At 39.7% G+C, this 23,466-nt stretch overlaps 1 protein-coding gene across 1 annotated transcript in view; it reads left to right on the top strand.

Annotated features, from left to right (window-relative positions):
- The first annotated feature begins 621 nt into the window (after positions 1-621).
- The window catches only part of CCDC158 (coiled-coil domain containing 158), a 35,466-nt gene continuing 12,621 nt past the window's right edge, over positions 622-23,466 (top strand). Inside the window, exons 1-17 of the mRNA XM_009288868.2 lie at positions 622-738; positions 4,110-4,149; positions 4,377-4,621; positions 5,025-5,134; positions 5,412-5,739; positions 6,079-6,152; positions 6,773-6,883; positions 8,076-8,190; positions 11,567-11,686; positions 13,189-13,386; positions 14,862-15,344; positions 16,111-16,300; positions 17,864-18,016; positions 18,469-18,581; positions 19,385-19,543; positions 21,283-21,375; positions 22,754-22,879. Coding sequence (XP_009287143.1) covers positions 622-738; positions 4,110-4,149; positions 4,377-4,621; positions 5,025-5,134; positions 5,412-5,739; positions 6,079-6,152; positions 6,773-6,883; positions 8,076-8,190; positions 11,567-11,686; positions 13,189-13,386; positions 14,862-15,344; positions 16,111-16,300; positions 17,864-18,016; positions 18,469-18,581; positions 19,385-19,543; positions 21,283-21,375; positions 22,754-22,879 — 2,775 coding nt within the window. The remainder of the gene's footprint in view (positions 739-4,109; positions 4,150-4,376; positions 4,622-5,024; positions 5,135-5,411; positions 5,740-6,078; positions 6,153-6,772; positions 6,884-8,075; positions 8,191-11,566; positions 11,687-13,188; positions 13,387-14,861; positions 15,345-16,110; positions 16,301-17,863; positions 18,017-18,468; positions 18,582-19,384; positions 19,544-21,282; positions 21,376-22,753; positions 22,880-23,466) is intronic.

The following is a 23,466-nucleotide window of genomic DNA, read 5'->3' on the forward strand; positions in this document are numbered from 1 at the left end:
CCCCCAAATGTGCTACCTTGCTGGCCAAATACCATGAGGAAGATGACCCAGGCCCTGCCCTACCCTCGTATGAGAGGATTTTTATCTCTAGTCTCAAGCACGGCATCATTAAATCGCCACCCATCAGAATCCCGCGGCCGCGACGGCGCCTTAACTCCTCTGCCCGCAGCCTGAGGGGGGCACCCGTGAGCGGCCATTGTGGGGGTGAGGGGCTGAGTGCCAGCGTGGTAAGGGAGCGGGGAGGGCGCTCGGGCTGCGCGGCCGGCGGCTTCCACGCCACAGCTTCCCCGAGGCTACGCTGAGGTCAAGCGGGCGACTCCGAGAAGATCGGGTCGCAGCCGCGGGAGGGCCCGTTCCCGGGGAGGAGGCCGGAGAAGGGGCGAGACGGTTCTCCTCACCGTGAGGGGAGCAGCCTCTCTGGGAAGGCAGTAGCGGGTGCACGCCCTGATGAGGTAAAAAGCCCGTCGGAGCGGAGCCGTGGAGAGCTTGTAGAGACTAGAGGGACGTCGGGACACACCTGCGCAGGCGGGAGAGGCCGGTCGGGGCGCTCAGGGGGTCCCCAGGTTCCCCCCAACAAAAAAGCCTCCGGGGCGCCGACCGCAGCCGTCGCCTCGCCCTCGCATGGAAAATGCGGGCGGCGGGCGGCCCCGGGGAGATCCGCCGACCGCAGCCGTCGCCGGCCTCGCCCTCCTTCGCCGCATGGAAAATGCGGGCGGGGCGGGGGAGGAGAGTGACAGGGTCTGTCCCGGTTTAGAAAAAATGGTCCTCTTGTCGTGGTGCAGTTGAACTTTCAGGTCTGCCATGTGAAGGTTGGAGGCAATGTTCTCATGTTAAGGAAGCATTTCTGGTACTCGGAATTGGGGTCTGGGATAAACTTTTATCCCACTTTTATCCATTACGTGCCCTTAGGAAGCACCCCTGATGGTTTTTTTCAGTCAAGTGGGTGTACTGAAGGTGTCAAATTATTCATGGAATGGAAACTGCTACTGCAGCTACCTTTTGAGTTAGAGTGTAGTCCCATGTCTTCCAGAGGACCGTTCACCCAGGAAAATCCAAGTAATGCAAATAAAACCCCATCACATACTGTCCACCTCAAAGCTACCCCTGAGTAATAAATTTTTCTTCATTTTTTCCTTCCCCCCCCCCCGAGGAAAAGGTTCACAGACTTGTCCCCCAAGGACTGTTAATAGCAATCACACTCCCAAACCTCAAGACGTACAAGTCTAGACTTGCCCACCTTGGGCTCACCCCAGACTTCAGTTTTTCTTTTCTTTTGGGCATACCTCCAAAAGCACTTTTGTGAGGAAAAAGTCCGTTTGGCTTTAATCAAGGAGATTGGCATAGACAACATTTGTAGATGAGATCAAGGCAGACGTTTATAAAAATCTCGTTTTCAGTGTTTCTTGTAGAAAAATTCTGTATCCGGAAACATCGTAGGAAAGTGGTAGTGTATATGATTTGCTACTTAATTGTTGTTGCAAAACTTAACAGGCGATGCTAACAAGCACTTAAAAAAGCCTGCATCTGTGTTCATCCTGAAAAAAAAAAAGCATAAGACTTTTAAAAAGGAGAGAAACTATCTCCCTCAATATCCTTTAATTTCTCCTGCAGTATTAAAATTAGATCGGCAAAATTCATTTTTTATTACAGAAGGTTGACTCTTAATATATTAGAAAATAAGGACAGATCTTCTTTCTTCACAGGTGCTGTTACAATGAGCGAGAATATCCAGGAATTAAGGTAGTACACAGGTTTTGTTTGTTATTAGAGAAATTCCTGTACCTGGTATCCGTCATTATAGTAAACGGCACGCTCCCCCAAAATGGAAGCCAACAGATTCCTAAGGTGTAGTCTGTTATGTGACAGGAAAGATGTGAACACAAAATTTAAGGATATGGGTACCCAAGGCACTCTACAGTGAAGGATGAATTACACTGATCATTGTAATTTGTGTGCCAGGATAATAGCTTCATTTCTCTTCATGGTGGAATGAGTTATTCCTGCTGGCAATGAGATTTCTGCACAAATAGCAGGATGTAGTACTGACATTTGATAATGAATTTGCAGGGGTCCAGGATTCTGCCTACTACTAGATTCAGAATCATTCAGCATTGGAAAAGTGATACTTGTGAAATTCAGTGATTTTACTGTTTTGGGTGATTATTTTTTTCCCCCCAGAAGGTGGTGCTTGGATTTAGTGATTTTTTAGGTACAGTTGTGTATCTAATATTTGAAAGTTTCTCCCAAAGAAGGATCATTAATGAGTTTGAAAATTAATGGCCAACTAAGAAGAATGGGGATGGTATTTTTCTTTCTAAAGCTTTGATTTTCTGATTCACTCAGACTCTGATGGATCAAACCAAAGTGTCATCTCACCACTGTGCTTATTCCAGCAGTGTGTGGTGGCAGATGCATAGAAAAACGGTAAGGAAAAAGTGGTATTTTTGCTTAGTATCTCAGTGTTCAGGGAATTAGAATGTAAAGACTTACTGAATCTGAATGTCTGTCCCAGCTGTCAAATTTATTAGTCCTGGGGATTTGTCTAGTCATTCTTTTAACCTGTTTATGCATTTAGGTTATACTCCACAATAGCAAGGCAGCGTGGATAGAACCTCCACCCTTGCCTGTAGCTGATGCCTCTTCTTCCCACTTTCAGGGTAACAGACTCCTCAGGATCCTTTTCCCCATGCTCTGCAGCTCTGTTTGCATCTGTGTCCTCTAATCTTTTTTATCAGTAATGTTATAGAATGAAAATCCAGGTTTATCAGGATGCATTAATACAGATGCAGAGAGGAGGCATAACAAGTGCAGTGCACAGACACAGGGACTTGTTGCATTGTGAAAAAAAAGTGCTGTGTGGACAGAAATCAACTGTGCATGTTGTAATTGCGTCAGTTGTGAATGTCACAGTCCTGCTATGCACACACAACAGCACTGACGCTAAATGACAGGGAGCTGCTCTTCTTGCTGATCTCATATTCCTCCCTCACCTGTAGACTTGCCACTTAAAATATTTTTCCATGATTTCAGATTCTTCTTTTTCCCTCAACTATTTTTTTCTTCATGTTTCCTCTTAGCTTTCTTCTATTTACAGCTTATAGGTGAACTGCCAAAACTTGCCTGATACTCTCACTTAGACTGGATTTCTTCTCTTGGTCAGAAAAATTCCTTTTGCCTTTTTTTACTTCTTATCTGTCTACTTTCTTTGCACACACACATTTCTCCCCCCCCCCCCCCCCCCCCCCCCCCCCCCGCCAGGAATGTAGGAAATGAGATCCATTGCTATCAGTTCCAGTAAAATAAGATGGTGTGAATCTGCACAGGTTTCCTTTCTTCTGTGCTCGAGGTTTTGTATAACCAAACACTTCTCTGATTCTACAAGTTTTCTGAGATGTTTCAAATTATGCCTGCAAATGAAGTATTTGACAGATTTCTGTGGGTTTGATTGACCATACAGTTACAGTTTCGTGTCAGTAAGGTGGCATTTTACTGGACAGCTAGGAGAAGAATTGTGGAAATAAAAGGAAATCCCTTTTCAGAAGATAAACGGATTTAATTCTGTTTGTTTGATGAAGTGTTATTTTACTTGTTTGGACTTTTATACATTATGCCTGCTAGTGGCAAAACACTATAGTTCAGTTGACTACAGTGGAGCTGCAGCAGCTGAAGATGTGGCACTGTGTTGCCAAATGTAAGTGCAAACCAGGAAAATACAACAGCGTTGCCAAATAAATTCTTTGCTTTCGCTTCTCTTTTCAGTTATTCGTTTCAAGTTGCATTTGTGACGCAGTGCAGTTGGATGCTCTTCTGTATTCAGTCCTCCTGCCTTTTCAGCAAATGTTTTTGTGTGCTGTTCTGCAGGGAAGCACTGGGAAGACAAACGAAAGAGGCTCTGAAACTCCACGAAGAAGCCACCAAATTCCCAGTGGAATCAATGATACGTTCTTTGAGTCATGAGGAATATTTACCAAGTGGCAATATGCCTAGCGTGGGCAAGTATTAAACATTTCAGAACAAGATTTGGGAGTAAATCTCTATAAACATTGCAGACTGTTATATGATTTAGAAGGGTGCTCATAAGTTCATGTTTCAAGTTGAATCCTCTTTAGGCCCTGCATCTTGAAGAGCTCTTGTTGGCGCAAGCCCAAGGTAAAGGCAGAGCAGTTTTGAAATGTTCTCATCTGAACACTGTGGCATTCCCCATCCAGTGTGCAACCCTAGAATTGGCTGGGTTTATTGTCCTTAGAAAAGACAATTCCTAGGTTTGACTATCGATAGATATGTACTGAGAGGCACTAATGCCCGCTTTGTACAGATGGCACTTTATTCTTGTGTAACTATTCTTGTTTCAACACTGAAATTTATCTGTCTTTCAGGTACTGCTAGCCCATTTCTTGGCAGCCAGAATGTTTTAGCTGCTTCCATTCTCAGCACAGTGATGGAAAACTCAGCCTCTTCTGGTACTGGTAGCAGTCCACCCAATAGTGTCTTCTGTTCCAAATATGAAATACATATTGATGCGGAGAAAAAATCCGTGAGTGGTGCTGGCAAAGAACATGTGGAAAACATTCTGGAAGAATACTCGCAGGAAGGTAGAGATGTGCAGAAGAGGCTGAATGAAGTGAGTTGCAAATTTGGGGCAGCTTCTTAAGTATAGATGAGCTTTTGTTGTTTTTGTCATTGCTGAGTGTTGGACAGTTTTGCCAGCGCTAATGTGAGCAGCTTCTTGGCTGCTGTAAATTGTGCTTGGCCATCATGATTCCCACGTCATTTGACAAGACAGAATTAGGCAATGGGTAATAATGTTGTTGGCATGATCCCTGTAGCGGTGTTCTATGCATAGTCAGTCCACTGCAGCACAGTGTGACTAGCTGGTTAACTAAGAAATATTAAAAAAAAAAAAAAAGGTTATTTTTGTTCTTTTAATTCCCATACCCATGCTGCTCTCAGCCTCATTTTTTCAGGTTACATATTCAGTATTTTGGTTGGTTTAGCTTGGTGGTTTGTTTGTTTTTCTCCTTTAGACCACTGAGCTACATGAGCGACAGAAAATCAGTTTAAGCCTGATCATTGCTGATTTGCAGACCAAACTGATGGAAGTGCAATTGGAAAGAGATTTGCTTCAGGATACCAGGTATGAAGGCTAAGACAGATGTATTGTGGCTAGTGTATATATGGGCTTTGAGAGGGTGTATATATGGGCTTTGGGAGGCACATCAGATCTTCTAAGTGAGAAACTTGCCCTCAGGAATGAAGAAATGAGACTATGGCACCTTGGTTTAGAAAATGGCTTCTTATATAGTTGCAAAAACCAGCAGTTAATCAACATAAGTATTACACCTGTTAGTCAGGATAAAAATCCATGTTGTGAATCCTGTTTTTTAAATTATTTCTTTGGTTTCCAAATTCAGACAAAAGGAATCCCAGAGCCAAGAGAATGTGAAAACACAGCTAAAAAATACTATTCAAGAGCTGGAAGCTGCCAACCAGCTGCAGGAGGAGATGCTGAGGGAGGCTGACAGCCAAAATGAGCATCTGAAAAAGATGGTACACAGCCACAAGGAAGTACTTCTGGAAATACACGGCATCCTAATGGACTATGAAGACAGCACAGGCAAGAAACTCTATGAGCATGAGAATATTACTAGCCTACACATCCACAACCTGAGCACAGCATTTGCTGACATCCTGCGAGATTTAGACTCAGAGGTGTCATACCTCAAAGAAAAGGTTGTCCTGGTATGTGAAGAAAGTGTTACTTCTCCTTCCAACACTGTGTTCTGTTTTTTTAGAAAATGTGTTTGAAAACTCCACGAGCTCCCGTCTAAACTGGCCTAAAGAAATGGTTATGGCATAAAGAGGTACAAATGCTACTTTGCAGTTAAGATGGCAGGTACTGGTATGCCAGCCTTTTACACTGTCCCCAACTTGAGCTTGGGTTTCTTGCTGGAATTTAACCTGTATTGTGCACGTTTTCACATTTCAAGGTGGAAGCAAAAGGAAGGAAATTACACTTTGAAAACTACTGTTTAGACCGTCTTTTCTTTAGGGGTTAGCATTTTCATCTGTTTACAATAGGTGGAAGAAGAGCTTGAGTCATTGAAAAAAGATTCACAGACCCAAAAACTTCTGCTTCAGCAACATCAAAATAGGTACCTGTTCTCCCTTTATTTATTCATAAAACATAAATAGACTTTTTTTACACAGATAATTCTTTCTGATGGTGATTGTATTGGGGGTGGGGAGTGGCTGGGGGGCAGCAAGCAATGTTTTTGAGGACTTAATAATTGTTCCATTCCAGATGTTTATTTGCTCTTGACTTTCTGCTGCTTTTTCCTTCCATGCTGACAATTTCCTGTGTTCTTCACTGTCTCAAAAAAATATTTTGGAAGAATCTGTACGCCTTACTTTTGTAAGTGTGATTGGTCACTTTAGTGGACATCTCTAATTTGTGGGGTGACTAGTACCACCGTTAAAAGAAAAGACTGAAAGCAAGCACTTTGGTGGTTACATCAGCATTTTCTTACTAATTTCACTAAGAGCTTTGTCCTTCCTTGTTCAAGGAGTCCCAATTTCCCCAGCTATCCACCTGGATTATACAGTAACCTGTTCAAAATAAAAGGGTCAATAACTCGATACAGAATATTTCATTCACAACAGGACATCAAAACGATTACATTTCTGACTACTGAAAAATATCATTACCTCTTCAGTGGAGAAGTTATTATTTGCCAAGACTGAAATTATTATCAGTATTTTCTTTTTGAAACAGGATTGAGCAGCTAATAAGTGAGCATGAACAGGAGGTGGCAGCACTAACTGATAAAGCTAACAGTGCGCGCAGCTATGCAAATAGTATCCAAAGCCAGATGGAGATCATTCAGTATGTTTTTTGATTATAGTATAGAAAATGTTAAGAGTAACCTTAATTTGAGAGAAAGCTTATGCTGCTAGTATACTCTACTCTCTGCCCTACGCTTTTGGTTTCTTAGTGTCTTTGTTTAGAGTTAAGTAGTCCTTGCGTAAGTTATGGAATGAAGAAAAAAAGGGAAAAACCAAAAAAACAATAAACCATGCTATATAGAGGAGAGGCAAAATAGCCATGCGTTAGGCATACTCTGAGAATCAGGAGACTCGGGCTGGTTCTCTTCTCAGACAGCTGCAGTTCAGAAGAAGAGTAAGGCCAGCAAAATCAGTGGAAGTTCAAACTGGCTCGAGCTGTCAGCTCTTCTTGCCACCAGCTTTTGGAATGATGAATCTCTCTTACCTGAGTTGTGAACAGTTTCTGCGGAGTACATGGCTAGAGTTAAGGGATGAAAGAGTATGTAAGCGAAGAGCTGTGGCTGAGTGCAGTCTTAGGTGGCTACATTGCACCATGACCTCTGCCTTCTAAATGTTCTGTGGATCTGGATACAAAATTAATTTCCAGCAGCTTATTGGTTGAATCACAGAGAAGAATGGGTAAACAGTTGGGTTGTTTGCATACATGTACAAATAGTAATGAACAGTAATTTTAAAGAAAGAGTAATTTTCATTTGGGATAAATAGCTATGTTGGTACTGTTGACTTTGGTAACAATTGAGCGAGAATAAAAAGGCTAACTGGCCACTTGATGACTCGTAAATCGGTGCTCAATGTATCAGTTAAAAAAAAATGAGGACATGCCGTGCAGTGTTACAAACTTAAGATGAGATTTAAATATCAGTATGCATTAATATCTGACTTGCATAGTTGAGTCTGAATAGCTGATAGCAAAATGCATCTCAGTTCTGCTTGTGGAATAGTCAGGGTGCATTTGGAAGTAAACTTAGCTTTCTTAGAACTTGCTTGAGAGTAAATGAGTTATCAGGAATAGAAAGCATCAAGATTTCAATGTATGTAATTTTATGAGATAGATATCAGCAAATCTAACTAGTAAGAAGGTGTAATTTTTATGTGATCCCACTGTGAATGATAATCATACTTAAAGCAGTAAGTTTCAGTGGTCGTACTGATTGCAGTGAAAACAACCGCAAATGTTTCACGCTTTCATGGTTCTTAGTTTCTAATTTCTCCACCTAAAAAACTTTTCTTAGCGAACAAACAAGAACGCAAAATTCAGTGCATGCACATCAAGTTAGTCACCTGGAATCTACAGTTTCTCAGCTGCGTTCTGAATTACGAGAAGCTAAGAGGATCTATGAAGACAAGGTGTGTATGGATTTGTGTGTTAGCCTTAGTGCCAATGAAACTGGATATGTGGATATCTGAAATGTTGCGGATACTAAGGAAAGTCTTTTGATAAGGGATTGCTTCAGAAAAACTGTGTGGACAATAAGATATATTACATTATCCTTAACTCTGTATTATTTTTAAGAACAAGTTATTTTTCTCTAACACAAAATAGCTTTGCAAAACTTAGTGAACACAAAATAGTTTTGTTGCATGTATTGAGAGCATACCATAAATGATGCCTTCTGGAAATACATAAAATGATTCTGCACTGCAAACATCACTTGCACATGCAGGACAAGAGCATTGTTCCACTATACCGCTAGAGAATATATCACCAAAATAAGGCAGTAGAAATAGCTTCTTATTTAAGTTGTACTGCCCAGAAGAATTCTTTGGTAACTTTGTCTTGGTAAGTGCAAAGGTGGGAGAACATAGAGATTACAGCAGCGCTTGTGAAGCATTCAGGTGCCCAGAGATGCCCCATTGCGAGTTAAGAATCTTTAACGTTCATTGAAATCCAAAGGCTTCTTAGCAGTAGGGTATAATATAGGCAAAAAAGACAGGCTGGCCAGCATCTGTGTATTCAGCCATTTCTTAATCCCATTAGAAAACATTAGTCTTGACAAACTTTTTTTAACCACGCTTCTCCCCGAAGACCAACTTTTTGCCAGGTAGTACAGCAGGGAGTTACTGCAGACAAATGGAGAGAACTTCTTACAGTCCCACCACAGAATCTCTTCCATGTCACTAACTGCAGCATTTTATGTCCTGTTTCCATGTCACGTCTGCTGTGTCTTTTACTTACTTCACTGCTTTGGATTCCAGTTTTATAAACAATTTGAATATCTTTTAAATTCTTTCTTATTTTTGGTGAAAGGTAATTCATGTTTTCCACAGAAAGTGACCTGAAAACAGTTGCTCTCCACTCCCTTTAAAAATTAGTGGAGCGGACCCATGCAGAAATGCTTGATGGATCCAAATCCAGCTTAGATTACAAGTCATGAGGATTTAGGCATCCTTCTACATACTATCGGAAAGGGAACGTTCAGGTCACTGGAGTGCCGTGAAGTTTGGCAGAGCTGATAGTCTCTGATCCAAAAAGGTCTGAGAATGGAATGGCAGGGATGTGCAGGTCAGGTCAAGCCTGTGGAGCCATGGTGTACATCTACTTGCATTATAAAGCAGAGCAGGAAGGACATTGTGTTTTATCATTTCTCTAGGTTTCCACTTTTATCAATTCCATTGATTCATACGTATCAAAACTCACACTAGTAAGTTCCAAAAGTGACTTTTCACAGCGTTGTAACTGAACTATGGAGAATTTGTAAATTAATCTCCATTACTGTATTTCATCCTCAAGGAAGAGTACAATATAAGGTATGCTTTTCATGTTAGGTCTATTTACCTGAATTCTTTTGATTTAAATCATGCTGTGCACAGCATAAGGTCATATGAAATACATAGCTATAACTGTAGTGTATATTCTTTAGGCATGTTCCCTTTCATAATGTTTACCTCATAACAGATGTAAAATTGGAAACTGGGAATCAATTTAAGGCTGTTTTTCATAGTCTACCAACTCCAGAAAATGTTGGTTTTGTATATCTATAAAAGAATATACTACTTGGTCCAATAAAAATTGCTTTTGAATAGTAAGTGTAGTACACTGAATTGCTGAGGTAGGCTTTAGTGAGAGACAAGTTGATAGCTGGAGATCATTTGATCTCAAGCTGTTATGTGGAGTCATTCCTGGGAACGTGTGAGAGAGAATCTAAATAAAGCTTTTACAACTGTATGTCTCTCTTTTACAACAAGCATTTTTCCGCAGCTTCTCTAGTAGGAAAACAACTAAAATTTTCAAGGGAGTAGGTGAAAACTAAAGCCAGTGTAAGTTGTTGATACCAGATAGTTTCAGCAGTCAGAAAATCTGGTACTTTACTTAGTGGATGTAAATGTAAATACCCAAGTGTTCTGTTTGGATATACCTATGTTAATATCTTTATTAAAAAGTGTTGCAGACTGGTCCATCGTCTCATACAGTGCCAGAAGTTGCATCCTTTCAGAGAAAGTGACTACCACTTGGAGCAAAACATGTTTGCCTGTGGATTTCTTAATGTATTCATAGTGAAGGAATATACCTCCCTGCCTTAGCTACATAAAACCTGCTGTGAGGCCTAAGTGCGTCTGAAGAACTTCACTGTATCATTAAACACAAAGTGAATATGGCTGAATACATGCTTGGGACCAAATTCTCCCTAAATTAACTTAATTGTACAGGAAAGGCCCTGTGTGAGGACAGCTGTTTCTCATCACTGTCTGTGAAAGCCCTATTGATAATGTTGTACACAGTCATTGAGCCCTGTAGAGGGTGTACTTCAGGCTTACATTTTCCGTGGAAATACGGAGTAGTTGTGTAAGGAGGGTTTCAGGGAGAAGATCTACTGAGATTTCTCCTCCTGATGGAGGGCTCCACAAGATGAGAGAAACCTCTTTCAAAAAGGACCTCTGGCAATTACAGGAAGAAAAGGCCGTGATAATGTCCTTCTGCTGCTTAGGCATTGGAGCTCTAGGAAGAGAAGATTGTATCCAATTTTGGGGAAGAAAAATCTCAAGATCTTCAGAACTTTCATTGACAACATCCTCTCATGTCATCCTCATGTTCCCAGCCCCCATTTGGTGAAGGACATGAGGTTTTGGGACTAGCCCTGCATAAATGGTCGATTACTAAATGAAAAGAATTATGTCATCATTATAATCAGATTCATGAAAGAGGGGGTGAGGGGCAGAAGAGGAAGGGAAGAGATTATTGCTTTTGTCACAAGCTGAGGAAACATTTTTAAGGAAGTAGAAAGGAAATGCCCAGATTTTGGTGTTAGCCAAAAGAGGGATTGCAAATCCCAAAGTGTTTATTAGAAGAGCACTGTAGGAAATTTTGTGTATTTTCTCATTGAATGACTCCATATAAATTGCGTTTTACTTGTACTTGCATTATATTGGCTTTTCTAACTAGTAGTACTGCAAATCAAGCAAGGAGCTCGAACTTTTTTTCTAAAGTGGCTCTTTTCCCATTCCATTCAATGTTTACAGTGTAGGTAAGGAATTCTTCAAGAGCTGTGCATCAGGGTGGAAGCCAATTCATTCTCGGGAGCCTCAGTTAACTCTGCAATGAAATTGAGCTTAGTCACTAAAAGCACAATTCTGAATACACCTAGGGAATAACTCCGCTGAGCCAGCAGATAACATTTGGACTTTTTTTGACTAGTACCTAGAAGAAAACTAGAAGAAATCCAGTGTACTATTTAAAATAGAATACATTAAGATAATTCTTTATTAATATTTGTCTTTATTGTAGGTCGAAGATCTTGAGAAGCAGTCGCACCCAGCTCATTCTGCGATAGCAGAAGCTCAAACAGAACAGGATCAACGCAGCCAAGAATCTGGAAATCTGAATGACCAGATTCATCAACTGTTGGTAAAAACAAGTGATAGTATTGAAAAAAATGGTGCTTTCTAAAAGCCTCTCCTTACTGCTGGTGTTCAAATTTGCACATTGCTTGTTTCCAAAGTGCAGCAGCCCCCTTATAATTAAGTTTGAGGATTATTTTTTACTAGAAATTTGAATTAGCTGTGAAGAAAGTTTCCCAAAGGCCTTTGCCATTAGCAATATGGGACATTCAGAATTAAGATTAACTTTGTCATAAATTCAAAATCCTTGAATCCTATGCAAATCATATTAAAGATGCTGAGCCACCTTCACTTTAACCTCACAGTTTAGATCCCTCTGTGAAGGAACCTTGGTCCCTTAACACATATTTTGCAAGGCATATCTGGGATTTTCCTAACAGCGCTAAACATTCCTTTGTAACCGATTGAGAGTACTCACAAATTGAACATATGGTATAAAAAAATTTTGCCAGATTGGGTTGGTTTCATCACCGCTGACTTAATGTACTGTAATTAGCCTTGCTTTTCTTCTTATGTAAGATTATTCCTTAATGACTGAATTTTGGGATATATTTTTGTGTGGTTTCATTAGGTTTGTTTGCCCAGTTAGTGTCACCGTGCTTCTGAAGGAGGTGTGGAAACTATTTCATTCCATATGGTGTTCTCCTATTCAAGAATATGTTAGCGTAAATCTTTTCCTACAGATTGTACATAGCTATAGAGAAGACTGGAGTCAGAATAATCATTGCATAATTGAAGGTTAGGAATCTAATTTTAGGGTTCCTTTTGTTTCTGTGTCTTCAGCTCATGTTTTCTTTCTGCCATTCTCTGAGCTTTCTACTTGGTTCTCTACTTCAACTATAACAATATGCAGATAGTGAACAATAGCAAAAGTTATGATTAGCAGAAATGCCTATTGATAATTCAGTTTGGGCACATTTTAAATTCATATTTGTGAAATTAGTAGCTCTGAAATGTGTATGTCAATATTTTTAATATTATTTACGTTTTAAATTACCATAATAGCAATTATGTACTGTTAGGATTATGTCTGAGGTGGAAAAGATTTCAGCTCTGGAGAACATGTGACAAATTACTGCATGAAATGAAACAAGCAATGAACAATTCTTACTAGTGGTAAAGATGGGTATTTATCAACAGCAGCCTTCCTTGGCATCATTGCTTTTCATTTGATGTTGACACAATATAATCTTTTTTCATTTTGTAGCTTATACTGATTTTGGGATAGATATAAATGACATGAAAGACTTCAGTGTTGAGGTGTGACATGCTTCAAAATAATTATAGCAGCAATATATAAAGTTTAAAGTTACTGTTTTGTTGGAAGAAAACGAGTAGGAGGTGTCAGACTAGTTTAGCCAATATTCCTGTCTTCTGCTAAGTGTAAATCCATGCAGTAGTCCCTATTCAGATATGTAACCGGTTAATTGAATGTTGCTAACGTTAAGAGAAAGAACAAAAAAATCCTAAACGTGATTCAAGGAGGGAGATGACTTTAATTTTTTGTAGACTGAACTTCATAAAAAAGAGATAGAACTAAATCTAGAAAAAGAGCAGAACAAGCGATTTTGGGATCAGAACACAGACAGCAGCATCACCATTGACCATCTAAGGAGAGAACTAGACAACAAAAACATGCAATTGCAGCGCATGGAAAACACAGTGAAGGAAATGAAGACTGAATGTCACAGGCAAATGGAGCGCCAGGTTGGTGAGCAACTGCAGGGTGATAGTGTTCGGATAGAAAGTGCACCGGCTGGGGACTGTACTTCAGATGGAAATAGGGTAACTCTGGTTACTATGGTTGGGAGTCCTCTGGAGCTCATGTGCCAAAATTTTCCTTCCAAAGATGCAGATATATGACAGTCAGAATTTGCATTTTTTTTTTTTCTATTAATGTGACCTGTCCAGGCTTCATTTCTCTTTACTGATGAGGAAGCAGAAGCATTATTTTTAATTTTGATTTTTTATGTACAAGCCTTACAAGAAAATGAATGTTCTGCTGATAGTGTGGTTGATTTTTCACTGTAAACCTCCAGAACAACATTTCGTAAATTTCCAGAAAGTTTGATGCTGCCAGACATAACAAACGAACTATTGAAGGTAGTATTTTTGGTAGTGAGCACTTCCGCAGGAGTAATTAGTAGATTAAAGGCCTTCACAATGCCTTACTTCACGTAGTGCTTAATGAAAACATCATAGAGTAGTTTGGGTTGGAAGGAACCTCTAAAGGTCAACCAGTCCAACCTCCCTGCAATGGGCAGGGACATCTTCAACTAGATCAGGTTGCTCAGAGCCCCGTCCGACCTGACCTTGAATGTTTCCAGGGATGGGGCATCCACCACCTCTCTGGGCAACCCGTGCCAGTGCTTCACCATCCTCAGCATAAAGAACTTCTTCCTTATATGAAGTTTGTGTTTATAACCCTAAGCAGAATGCAGTGCTATGTCAGAAGAATTACTTCTGGCAAAGTAGATTCCTAGACACTGACTTGTACATTCCCCTCTCTTCAAGACTTCAGCCCCTCAAAAGTGAGCTGTAATTAGGTAACCCACTTTGCACTGTGAGTAAAGATCAACTTAATTCCTTTATTTTCTACCAGCCACAGCCTTGTGCTACTTCACACATCGTTCTACGTTTTCTCAATCCATTATTTTTCCTTTAAAATCCTCCCACCAGGAAGTTAATTCTTTTCTTCTGTTTCTATTTTGTACTATTAGCAGTTCCTGAGTCACAGTACTTTGTGCTTTAAGTGGTGCACATTGCTGCCTGCAGGAATAAAATCAGTAATAAATTGTTCATGTACATACTTTTTTTTTTCCAACTTGCAGTGCAGTCAGTTGAATTTTAACACTTAAAAGTTCTTTAGACCCGACTACTCCAAATTTTATACTAACATTGCCGGTTTATTCTTTTTTTTTTTTACATCAGTTTAACATTTTTCATTTTCTATGATTTTAAAAAAACAGTATTCTAAGCAGTACTTAATTTATTAAAAAGGAGAAAGAGGAAAGAAAACTAGAAGAATCACATAGTCATTGTAGACCAGACCATGCTGACCTAATTTTCCTGTAAAACTAAGATATTTAGGATGAACTGTAGAAAACCAGAAATGTGACAGGAAATTCTGAAGATAGAAATAAACATTTCTCTTGGTCGATCCTTATATTGCTATTATTCAGATGGCCGCAATTAAGGAAAAAAATGAAAGCATTGGAAGAATCTCTTCTTTGACTGTCCGACTGGAGTCAACCAAGGAAACACTCCGTAAAGTTAAGGAAGATCTCACAGCCAAACAGATCGATTTGGAGACTGCTGAGAAAACAGTGTCAAAACTGACAGCCCGTCTGCAAGAGAAGGAGAGCGCCCTTGAGGTTACCAATAAGGAAATCAAGAAGCTATGTTCGCAACTTGGCAGTAGGATGCAGGAGCTCCAGCAATTAAAGAATGAAGAGGACTGTTCACACAATGCGCAGTCAGAGTGTGAAACGCTGAAACTGCAGCTGTTGGAGAAGGAAAGGATTATTGAGATCTTCCAAAAGCAAATTGATAACATGACCCAGATTGTGAGCCAGCACAGTCGAACTGCTGGAGCAATGGAAGTTGAGAAATCTCAGCTTATAAAAGAAATAAATGACTGGAAACTTAAAGTAGAAGAACTTAAGGTGTGCAAATAATGCTGTATTTATGTCTCTGTCAGACAGTAAATGTTTTCTGTTTTTTAAATCTGTACCTTAATGTGCTAATACTGTGGTTTTAAAGCAGGTCAGACAATGCACCTTGAATCCTAACAGCACTAGAAGAGTTAGTGGGCAGAGAAGAATAATATTATCGTATTACCACCAAAAATGAATAATTCACTGCTGCAAAGCAGTTGCCAAAAGGTTTGTGAAGGCTGGAATATAACATGCTGTCCTCAGTGATACAATTACCCACACCAGTAACAGCAACAGAATTACAAAGTGTTACTGAGAAATAACAGACAGCGAGCACTCAGAATTCCAAACTGAGGACATTGTTTATAACCGGTTATTTCTCAGACAAGAATTACAGGATATGGTGGTCTTATGCAGGTCAGCATCTTCAGAAAAAATTCACTCCAGATAGGGAATTTCGTCCTCTTCTGTGGGAAGACAGTTGAGCGTGAGGAGTGAATATGGAGGTGGTGCTACAAGAGGATGGAAATAATTTTCATATACAGCTGGTAAGGTTAAACATGCTGTGAAGCCATCGCATCAGATTCTGTTGTACCCTTTTTGCCTGGATTAGCAATTTTCACTAATTTGTCTATTTTACTCTGTTTTTCTTTCTTGCCCCAAACTGTTCTCGGACAACTGTGGTATAAGTAATGATGATGTCTGCACATCTTTGTGGTTATTTTATATAATTATGTATATTACACATAATTACTATTGGTTTTTATGTAAGTAGATTGCAAAGGATGAGAAGGAAGCCAGAATACATGAAATGGAGGCCAGACTGAGTGAACTGGAACTGGAAAAGGTTAAACTGGTAAACACATGCAGTGAGAGGCTCCATGCACTTAATGATATGAAACTGGAAAAAGACCAGCTAATGAATGAACTCCAAGCCAGTCGGAGTGAGCTAGCTGGCCTTGAAGGTAGGGAACCTTGACTTAGCTCAGCTCCGATAGCTGCTAAATTGGGCAGATGTTAAAAATAGAAGAGCAGCTTGCTTGCTGAATCCAAATATGGCTGCTGGTGCAGCAGAAGGTTCCCTGCCGGCACAGGATGGTCAAATTGCTTCAGAGAGCTAAGTCATGGTTTGGGATTCTCACACAGAATGATGGGAATACAATCTTTGACAGTCTCTCACTACTCTGAGCAAAAATACTTAAACTGTCTGACTCTGGAGACCAAAGAAGCAGATCTAGTACATCACAGAATAGAAACTTGACCGCTTTTTCCCGAGTGTTATGTAACAGCACTAGTGGAGCCCATTAACCATCTATGGTCAATTGCAGTGGAGCTTTGTTTCTGTTTTGTTGTAGTTTTGATACAATGTTATTTAAAAGTTTCTGTTCTAACTCCAAGCACTGTTTTCACAACTAATGTGTGGGGAAGCTGATCAAGAGAATATTAAAAATAAAATAAAATAAAATAAAATAAAATTAGGGGCTGGACCCAAGGCAACCACCAAAATTCAGAGAGATCCTCTATTAAATCTGCACTGCAGCCAGACATGTGATACTGTTCACATGCTTTGCTCTCTACACACCCCTGTACTCTCATAAAATACCCACTGGTAACATTTATTTCTTCACAACTCAGCTGTACTTCTAAATTCATTAAGTTTTGTAAGAATTAAACAGATAATGTGATTTTACGTGGAGGGGCTGAACCCAAGGCAACCACCAAAATTCAGAGAGATCCTCTATTAAATCTGCACTGCAGCCAGACATGTGATACTGTTCACATGCTTTGCTCTCTACACACCCCTGTACTCTCATAAAATACCCACTGGTAACATTTATTTCTTCACAACTCAGCTGTACTTCTAAATTCATTAAGTTTTGTAAGAATTAAACAGATAATGTGATTTTACGTGGAAAGTCTGCCGTAGGTTTGTACAGTACTATCGGGGTGAATGAGGTATAAGAAAGGCTTATCGAAGTGGATGATCACAGAGGAATGAGGGCCAAGCTGTTGATGGAATCTGAGCACGCAGCTGGCTGGCTTGTAGTGGTATGGGTGACATAAGAGGAGTTGGAGAGATATAAGAAACAGGGCTGAGAAGCGGAGTTGCGGGGGACTGCTTGACAAATTAGATCAGTTCAGACATAAGTCTGATTATAAGCGTGGCTGGAGAGAAGAATGACCGGGGCAAAATACTGTCTCACTAATACCCTTAACTTTTACGATACGCAGTTGTTTTTAGCAGCAGGAGCTCAGAAATGCGCATTTAGATCACTTTCTTGAACTGTTGCTTTGGTGAGCAACCAAAGAACACATTTGTTTCTGGTGAAACAGCAGCTTTTGCTGAGATGTAGGACAATGAACTACTAGTTGTGCATTTGTTAGCAGTAGATGTTACTTGCTTTATGTCTTAGCTATCTGCATATCTAATACTGCTTTAAAAAGAGTAGGCGACAGATCAGTAATCTTAGTCTAGAAGAATGATAAATTTTGTCACTATAATTTCAATCTTTACTTACTCTCACCAGAGGGATTTGAAGATTTGAAGAAGGATTATCAGGATAAGATCAAGGAGATGGAAAATAGTGCAAACAGACTGAAAATGCAGTTGAAATCTGCCCAAGCTGAACTGGAACGGACCAGGACTGCTTTGAAGACTATGGAGGGATCTGATGGCCATGGTAATTATGGATTGAACTTCCCAAAGATCACACATGTTTGTCTTTTTAACAAGAGGATTTTTCTAAGTATTGATCCCTCAATAGATGATGTAATAATATTCCAGATATTTTGTGAAATAAATAAACAATATAGCAGATGACAACACATTTTTATTTTACCATTTACTACATACTGTAAAACTTAAACCATGAGTTGGGTTTTCTCAAGTGATCTTTAAGCAGCTTTCCAGGGAATGCTGTCTTCTTGTCTTGTGTGTGTGATGGGTCTGGTGTCACTACCTTGGACAAAACTCCAGCTGATTATAATGGGTGGTTTGCACACATAAGTGACTAGGATCCTGGTTCAACTTACTTACTCTAACATATTGCTGATAACAGCTCCAGAGTCTTTTGTCAGAACTCAGAATGCATAATCAATGTTGTTCATTGAGAATAAACCTTGTCTTTTACAGCTATGAAAGTTGCAATGGGAATGCAGAAGCAGATCACAGCCAAGAGAGGACAGATAGATGCATTACAGAGCAAGATTAAATTCTTGGAAGAGGCAATGACAAATGCAGCTAAGGTCACAAGAGCTCCGTGTAAAAGTGTTTAACTGTATCTGGATAAATCTTTCTTTGGAGAAATGCATGGCCAAAAGCACAATTGGCCCAGGAAGGACCAAAGAGAATTTAACTTGATGTAATGGGAACCTTCCCTGTTCTCTTGCTAGCGTATATCAGGGAATATCTCCACCACATACATTAGCCTTATGCACAGACACAGGTTTTAATTTATATTTGTTCTCTGTGAAAGAAGAGTACTAGTTTCAAGGAGAATCAAGCTCCTGCAGATCAGTTCTTTTTAAAAATGACAAGTAATCATTCTGTATCCTTCTGAATTTGGCCCACAGTGCTTGCCCCTCTTTGATTTCTGAGGCGGTTCTTTGCAGTTGTAGTTGTAAACCGTCTGTCCAGTATGTCACGGTCTGTCTTGCTTATTGAGGTCTTTCTAGCATTTTCTGTGACAAAGAAATCGTTCGGTTACCAATAGCTGGACTTTGCTGAATGATCTTTTATATCTGTTCACTATAACATGTCCTCCTTCTTTACTGCCTTTGGATCCTGTGGATCCTGAAGCTTAAAATTCCGGTTTCAAAATGGATCTAAAATCCGAGATGTTACTTCATCAGGACCAGTCCAATTGCACTTTTCTTTATAAGACCTATCTTGTTGTTGAAAAACCTCATCTTTCTGCAAGATGTAATAGCTGCTGAAAGGGTTAATTCAGAACTTTCAAAGAGAAAAAAATTGCAGAAAATAAGTATGTATAATGTAGGTAGTTAACAAATTTTTGACTCCTATTTTGTTGTCCTTACCTTAAATTCAGGAGAAGCATTACCTCAGAGAAGAAAATTGTAAACTAAGTCAAGAATTGAGCTATATTACAGCAGAAAATACCAAGATTGCTGGGGAACTGGAGATCCTGAGATCACAAGACAAACGTCTGAAAGAAAAAATACCTAAGATGGAGGCAGCCCTTGATAAGGTAGTTTTAGGTAGCTTTCAGTTCAGTGAGACTTCTGGGTGCTTTCCTTTACAGTCACTTGGGAAGAGAAAATGTCTGACCTCTTACCTAGGTTGTATTAGTATGTCCTGTTCATATGTACTGTAAGATACTTACCCAAAGAGATGTCTATAGTTAAGACTGTCTTCTGGTTTTTTTAATGCTAAAAGGCTTCTATTTTCATTAAGAGAATTCTTGATTTATTCCTTACTAGCTCAGGGAAATACAAACTGCAGGGAATTTAAAGCAGATTGACCTTCCAGGCAGTAGATTGACCTTCCAGACTTTCCACTGGCTGTTGGCATAGCTCCTATGCCTGGCGAGAGACACCATTATACAATATAACAGGGGCTCCACTGGAACCGAGTGTGGGCACGCACTGACTCAACACACTTGTCCATGCTGAGCCTTTTCTGGGACCTTAGTTAGCCAGCTGTGGGTCCTTCAGCATGAGGGAAATTTTTAAGAATATCATGTTGTTTCATTTGCCTGTTTTAGTTGAGGTTTCTGTTGCTGACATACCTGATGGTTAAGGCTAGGTTCTACATTTTGGTCTGACTAGCACATAAATCCCAGGTGCCCTACAGGTAAGCTGCTGCTCCTCCAGAAGGAAGAGTCCTTTTCAGCTTGTCAGAATTCTAGCTTTTCAGGATGTAAATTTCCACGTAAGATGTCGTTCTCAAATTGCTTTATTACTTTAAAAAAATAATAAAATAAAAGTAATTGTGATACCTCCTCCCAAGTGTGGCATTTCTTACTTTAAATGCTTGATGCTGGAAACTTAACTTCCTTTGTAATGTATATCATTGTGCACAGTACTAGCCAACTGACAGAGAAGCTGAGACACAGTGGAGGCAGGTGCTCGCTGAAAACTAGCACGTATGGTACACTAAATAACAATTCTTAGAAACTAGTAAAGGTTGTACTGTGTCTCACGGGATGCTAGTACATACCATTGCAGAGCTTCCGTTGTATAATCATCATAAAGTGTAATTGGCCATTTTGTTCATCATTAATGATTCGGAGTTAAATGTTCAAAAAGCTGCTGCTTGTAACCGTACATCCACAGTGCCTCAGGGAGCCTGCCTGTGCCTCACTGGCAGTCATAAAGAAGCACAGAAAGAGACCCAGGTTTTACTTTAAAACCGAAGAGTGAACTCCAGCAGAGTGATAAAAGCAGTCTGGTTCATAAAGATCTCTCTCTCTTTTTTATGTGCTTTGGCTTAGACCTTCCTCTCTTCTTGCCATCCTGATAAGTACTCAGTGAAAACTAGCTACATTATTACACCTTCTCACACCTTTTCAGAGTAAACTTTTTAAAGGAGAAAGAGTATGTAACAACTTCACAAAGATAGATCTACAAAGTTATCAGCCATCCATTTTAAAACCTTCAGTATAGTTTTGCCTCATTAGCACAGTTGAATTTTCTAATCCCAGAGGTGTTTAGTAGGTCTAGGACTGTCCCTGACAGGGTTAGCTCCCTTCTGTGATATTACGGTGTGCATATTATGGCTACTAGGATCATATAACCAGTCAGTTGCTTTTGTAAGCCTATCAAGAAGGGCACCTGGTCATCTTGCAGTATTTTTATACTGATAGCAGTAGATAAATGCAGCACCTGTATGTGTACCTTGTTGTTTCTTTATCGGAAAGAAAACACGAAAGAGTGTAATCCACAGAAAGTTAGCAAAATTAATTTATGCTTCTCTCCTCTCTTACAGGCATCCATGCAATTTGCAGAATGTCAGTGCATAATCCAGTGTCAGGAACAAGAAGCTATGCGCTTCAGACTGCAGCGTACTTTAGATGTAAAAGTAAGTACGTTACTGAGAAGCATGGGTATGAAGTTAGGTGCGTTTACTTTGTGTCCTAACTTTAGGTTTAACCCTATTTATTGCGAATATTCTAAAAAGTCTGTGTTCTGAAACCCTTTTTTACGTGGAATACCTCATTGCTGCACAAGTCACGTCCATAATTTCAGTTACTTTGAAGTGCTATTTACAATAAGGGCAACAAAAAAATTAAACGGCTACAGGAATATTGGACCATATGCTTCATCTGCTAAGCTTTGGTTTCAGTGACACTTAAGCATTTTCTGGCGGCCCTAGGCAAATAAAAGCTAGAAACGTTCATGGCATGATTATGAAAAATGAATTAGAGAGACAAGGTCTGTAGGGATACCTTTTACTAGTGTAACTGTTAGAGATAGAAAGCACTAACAAGCTTTTGGGCACCCACATCCTTCTTCAGGTCTGAAATAAAACCAGCAACCTTAAAGCCACGTCTAGACTGGAAACGAGGGCTCTGAGTTTAATATGATTATGCTAATTAGTTAGGCAGGACAAAAAAAAAAAAAATCTTTTTTAAGAAGCAAGGAGAGGTGTTAGCCAAGGCGAAGGAAATACGGTCATGAGGCATCTGGGACAGAAAAAGGAAGAGATGTAATTGACATCTGTCGAGCTATATCGCATTAGTGAAAGATAGGGTATAGGGAAAATCATGCAGTAATGTAAAGCCAGTATCTCTGTTATAGAGCCTAGAATTTTTATTGCCCAATAGATTTAGTCCAATCTCTATCTTTACTAATGAGTTTAATAGAGAATATTACTTACCTTTGCCTTATTTATAACCACAGATGATTAAGGCTGCAATGAAACTACTGCTATAAATGATTGGTACACTTGGAACAGGAGTTTTATCATAAGGAATTAGCGTTAATTTTAGCGTCCCACCCCAGTTGCTAGTTTTGAGTGAGAAATGAAATGTTATATTCAGAATACAAATCTACATAAGCGATACAAAAAGTACTTCATATGTACAATGGCAAAGGTGGGGAATCTCATATTCCAACGAAAGAAATACTCACCCAAGTGGGGAAGAAAAGGTACGAGAACTGTGGGACAGTTTAATTTTGTGGTGGCCCTGAGATGTCCTCCACTTGAATGGTTCCAGAGCATATGTTAAAATTCTGAAAATAAATGTAACTGCCACTCTTGCACCCAGTTCAGTCACTAAAAGGGTTATGTCTGAGCACACCTAATAAATACTAAGAAGTGTTTTGAGAATTGAGTGCTGCGTATTATAAAAAATTTGACTAAAAGACATGTCCTGTTACAGAGGGCATGCTGTCTATACCTGTTTATTCTGCTTAGCTATACCTGCTTATTCTGCTCGGCTAATGCTTTTTCGCAGGAGCTGCAGGGCCCAGGCTACTCGCCAGCTTCTGCTTCAGGCAAGCTGCGGCACGTAGTGCCTCTTTCCCACCTGCACTCTGCTGTCATGCCACCTTCCCTGAACTTGGCCAGCTGTGCCCCTCATGTGAGTATCTGCCTCAAAATGGGAAACTGCACAGGAAACGGGGATGTTCCAAAGCGTAAAAAACCCATGGAATTTGAAAATGGGAGAGCATCTGGTAGGAGTGTCCAAGAGTGAATTCTTAACACCAAAGATGAAATCATTTTCTTTAGCTTCTCGTACGCTATGGCCTTTCAGATTTTCTTTTTTCCCATTTGCGAAATACATGTAAAAACCAGCCAGACAATAAAAAATTCCATCGATTGTAATAAGAGTTTATCTTACCTCTATCACTAATAACATTTATAAACTATTAAAATTGAAGGTACTGATCTGTAAGCAGTTTGGTTTTCTTTTTTTTTTTTTTTCCCCCTAGTACTTTATTTGCTGTAAATTGCTTATATTTGGTAATGAAAATAGACATGTACATAGTTCCTGGTAAATTTTATCATCTGATTGACCTGTAGTAGCTTTTAATACTTAAATCGTTCTCCAAGCTGGCCTTCACTGATTTTGACCAGTTTTATCCTAAAAGACACATCATTCTCCTTCCTTCCCTTTGTTTTTGTACATCTACTTTTAGATTTAAATTAGATGCTAGTGTTGTTCTA

Source organism: Aptenodytes forsteri, unplaced genomic scaffold, assembly GCF_000699145.1.
Source record: "Aptenodytes forsteri isolate BGI_AS27 unplaced genomic scaffold, ASM69914v1 Scaffold221, whole genome shotgun sequence".
Taxonomy (NCBI): Eukaryota; Metazoa; Chordata; class Aves; order Sphenisciformes; family Spheniscidae; genus Aptenodytes; species Aptenodytes forsteri.